Source organism: Heterocephalus glaber, unplaced genomic scaffold (assembly GCF_053883595.1).
Source record: "Heterocephalus glaber isolate CG9 unplaced genomic scaffold, H.glaber_assembly_v1.0 deba00001444, whole genome shotgun sequence".
In the NCBI taxonomy this organism is placed as follows: domain Eukaryota; kingdom Metazoa; phylum Chordata; class Mammalia; order Rodentia; family Bathyergidae; genus Heterocephalus; species Heterocephalus glaber.
The window spans coordinates 22,828,989-22,833,011 of record NW_028258297.1 but is presented as its reverse complement, the minus strand read 5'-3'; the positions used below and the strand labels follow the sequence as shown (position 1 = coordinate 22,833,011).

At 39.9% G+C, this 4,023-nt stretch overlaps 1 protein-coding gene across 1 annotated transcript; it reads right to left on the bottom strand.

The window, feature by feature from the left end:
* Positions 1 to 488: 488 nt before the first annotated feature.
* Mgp (matrix Gla protein) lies at positions 489 to 3,725 on the bottom strand. The gene is made up of 4 exons (XM_004845828.3): positions 3,524 to 3,725; positions 2,141 to 2,173; positions 1,239 to 1,314; positions 489 to 852 (listed from the first exon to the last, which is right to left on the bottom strand). Exons 1-4 carry the CDS (start codon positions 3,582 to 3,584, stop codon positions 711 to 713), a joined length of 312 nt encoding a protein of 103 aa, XP_004845885.1. The 5' UTR covers positions 3,585 to 3,725; the 3' UTR covers positions 489 to 710.
* Between the last annotated feature and the right edge of the window lie 298 nt (positions 3,726 to 4,023).

Sequence of the window (4,023 nt, the reverse complement as noted above, 5' to 3'; positions counted from 1 at the left end):
TCTACACATAATGTGATTATTGACATGGTTAGATTTAAATCTATTATCTTGCTACTTGTTCATTCTATTTTTTAAAATTTTCCTTTCACTCTTTTTTACCTTCTACTAGGTTACCTTGACACTGTAGTCATTTTTTACTTTGATATATAAGAGATGAGAAACAAGTGGAGTGATTTCTGTAATTGCCACTCTTAAAATCAGAAAATCCTGGAAAACACATAATAGGAAACGATCATTCAACATAAGGAGAACTCAGGGGTGGCGAACCTATGGCACATCTGCCACAATGGGCTGTTTGTATCACTGAAAGCTCCAAAAGGTTCGCCATCACTGGAATAATGGCTGGATAGGTGACTTAAATTTCTTTCTTTCTATGTAGCTATGTTTCTAATCAACACTTGGCACAGATTAACAGAATGTCCTAATCTGGTTTAGATGGGCCATAATTTAAGCTCATAATTTTCCCTGAAGAAATCACGTCCACAAAATGAAAGTATCAAACCAAGAGTTTATTACATATAATCACACATCTTAACGTATTGCACTTGCATTATTTAACAATCTGGGAGCAGAAAGGAGGGGTGTGCCCGGACAACAGATTATGTAAGAAACAAGCATTGTATTGTGTCTACATATTTCAGAAATGCTGCTGCAAGGGGATACAAAACCAGGCTTCAGATTCCAGAACGAAAACGATTTCTTTCCCCTTCTCATTTGGCCCCTCGGCGCTGCCTAAAATAGCGATTGTAGGCAGCGTTGTATCCATAAACCATGGCATAGCGTTCGCAGAGTTTGTAGTCATCGCAGGCTTCCCGATTGATCTCGTAGGCAGGCTTGTTGCGTTCTCGGACCCTAGAAAGTGGAAAGAGAGGCCAACATTGAGAAGCATAAAAAGAATGGAGAAGAAAAGAGAAGAAAATGAAGGCCTAAGGAAATACTGGAGAGAGTCCTCCTTTCTGCCATTATCAAGGGATATCTGAAGAACAGGTGTGGAAGGCAAACACAATTTTTTTGTTTTTAATGAAAGCACACGTTTTCTTTCTGTCTCCTTCCCCTCCTCCTTCCCTCTCCTTTTGGAGTTTTTCACAAGTTTTCTAAATATTTGGTTGCTTTCTGCACTCTCAAATTCTTTGATTTTAAGACACAATTAGAAACAACCTATAATGAAACCTGTTTCTCAGTCCCATACACTAGGAGAAAAGCCCACTACCGCCCCAGTGTCAGGTTTTGTCGCCCACCTCTCTTGGACCTTAGCGTGCCATCTCTGCTGAGGGGACATGAAGATGTTAGCATTTCTTCTATTAATGAAGGGACCTTAAAACAAAAACAAATAAGTGCAATTTTAAGGATACAGCAGTTAAAAACATCTCAGTGAAAATTCCCTTGCGCAAATGTATTTCAAAGCTCATTCATTTGCTGTGTTTTATGTAACTGGAGACAGGCAAAAATCAAAGAGCAAGCTAAAGCAGATTTTATAATTTGCCTGTGAAAAGGAATGAATAACCCATTTCTGTGTCTTACAGACATGTCACTGGGCCACAGCAATTTTTGTTTGTTTTTGTCTTTGGGCAATTGCTTAGCTTTTCTCAGTTTTAGTCACTCCTGCTCAGTGTGTTTTAGTTTATTAGAGGAGAAATTCTCTGTTTTGAGAACTATGAAGCATAACTTAGATTCTAGTACCTGAGCAGTTCCAACAGTACAAAGATAATCTACAGATTAAAAACAAGTGTGATGTGATATGCTATTTCTTGCTCTGCTCGGTCTTTGTAAGTTCAGATGCTCCGCAGCTTTCCACTCAATGCTGCCACCCATGGTCTCCCAGCTGATTTGGCCTCTCCTTCTGGTTTTTACTGTGTAATTACTCCTCCTTTTCCATTTGTGTGGTGCCAGCTTCAGATTTCCAAATGAGATTTTATGGCTCCTAAATATGTTGAATGTATTTTAAATGTCATGTTATACTGCTGCGAGCTGTAAACATTGCTCATTTGGCAATTTTCACAGTTCCTGGATTTTTACATTGACTTTAGTTTTCCAAAAACAGGCCCTTTCCATTACATGCTTTGCCATTTTGTTTATTTTAAAATGGAGAGAGCCTCTTCATTGCGAGAGGTTGAAATAAAGGAATCAAATATTCACTTACTAATTTCATAGGATTCCATGCTTTCATGAGATTCTGGAATTAGATAACAAAGATTGATTACAATTTTTTTATTACATGAGATTATCGTCTAAATACAAGGATGGAAAGAGAGGAAAGAGTCAGAAATGTGAAGAATGTGTTTATCAATTTGGTTATTACGTATTTCAGGCATTTAGGACTTAGGAGTTTTTTCCTCTGGATTTCTTGATGCTTGTTTATCTGATGTTAAAGGAGGTAGTGGCAGGTCCTGGCTAAAGTTTCCCAGTGTCTATGAGGCCTTCAGACAAGTAAAACCCAACATTTTAAACGCTGCACGAAAGTCTCCAGGGGGCCTGTTTGAGAATAAGGTCGAGGAAGTTATGGTGGCACAGAAACAGGTAAGCTTTTCTAGGTAGAGGGTTCTAGCACTCAGCCAGGCTTGATCGGGGTGGGTTCCTAAGAGGGTTCCCAAAGCCTTTTAAGAATTCACCGCACACACCACTGGGTGCAGCTGACAACTCCTTGGGCAGAAGGCCAGCGCATGGAGGGTGTCAGAGCAGGTTCTTCTTTCTACTGCTCTCTTGAACACAGCAGGTACAGTTGAGACTAAAAGGCTTAGATATGTAAGCAAATGAGTTTGCTTGAAAAGTTGAAAAGGAGATGACCAAGTCAAATCCTCTTGTACAGAAAATTGTGAATAATTTCAAGAGTGAGAAACATAACACTTAGGGTTGTTAATGTAATTTAGGCTTAAAAACAGGCAGAATATCTGGATAATGAAAGTATAAAAGCAGAATCATGGAGATAATTTGACTTCAAATTTCCTTTTATAATGTTTGAAGAAATACAGATTTAACAACATACAGATTCCATAAATAATTTTTTTGACAATAGAAGTTATGAAATTGAATTCTAGGATGCTTTAAAATAAAACTTCTGAAATTCTTTAAAATAAAACTTCAATTTAAAACTAATCCACTGAAGTAATTTATGACCTTGTCCTGTCCCTAGAAAGAATTATACTTAATACTTTCTATGAAAATTTAAAAGTTTTTCTTAAAAGCAAGTGATTCGGCAAATATCTTTAACCCACTGATACCACAAGTTTAAATAAACATCCTTAAAACTAAAAGTGCAGGGCTGGAGATAAGGTGTCTTTTTCTTGAAATAACTGTTTCTAGGTGCACAGGGATTTACCACTGAAAGGACTGGACTGGTAAGCTGCTTACAAACACCTAGATATTCAGAATATAAGGCAGACTGGATGGAAGTGGGCAATGTCCACGAGACCAGGTTAAGTTCATATACTCTGAGATTCCAACAGAGAGAGGAAAAGCAGAAGTGAATGGAGATCCAAGGTAGAAAAGGAAAACCAGAGGGACTGCAGAGTGAAAGGTATCTCACCGTAGCACAGAGTCAGCATGGCTAGGGCAGCCAGGATGGTGAGAAGCAGCAGACTCCTCATGGTGTCTGGGGCTCCCAGGGGTGGGTCTTGCGTCTGGGCTCTGCAGCACTAGGGAGAGGCTCCTAACAGCTGCTAGGGAAAGGCTGAGTTTTTATAAGAACCAGAGCAGCTGAAAGAGGAGGAACCAGTGGGAGGAGGCTGGAAAAGGTGGGAACAGTTTGGCACCAAACTAGCACTGGGACTTTTCCCAAATATTCATTCCTTCCAGATATTATCTACTCTGAGTGGGCAGTTTTCCCTCACTTCTGGATCTGACTGTGCTACATCAGGATGTTGCCGGCTACAGAAGTTGTGGCCACCCTGTGTTTCGACCAGAGCTGGGCAAAAGTCCACAGAAAAGGGAGTTGCCACAGCACCCATCTGCCTTTCTAATTCCTTCTCTGGTCTAACCTCCTGGCCCTGACCAAAACAGCCTTTCGGGTTTGATCCTCAGGCAGAG

Excerpts from the sequence above, each read along its gene's own strand:
- Mgp (XM_004845828.3), bottom strand. The coding sequence starts at position 3,584 with ATGAGGAGTCTGCTGCTTCTCACCATCCTGGCTGCCCTAGCCATGCTG. Across the intron at positions 2,174-3,523 it reads CATGCTGACTCTGTGCTACG|AATCTCATGAAAGCATGGAA; the intron begins GTGAGATACCTT and ends ATCTAATTCCAG. Across the intron at positions 1,315-2,140 it reads CATGGAATCCTATGAAATTA|GTCCCTTCATTAATAGAAGA; the intron begins GTAAGTGAATAT and ends TTTTGTTTTAAG.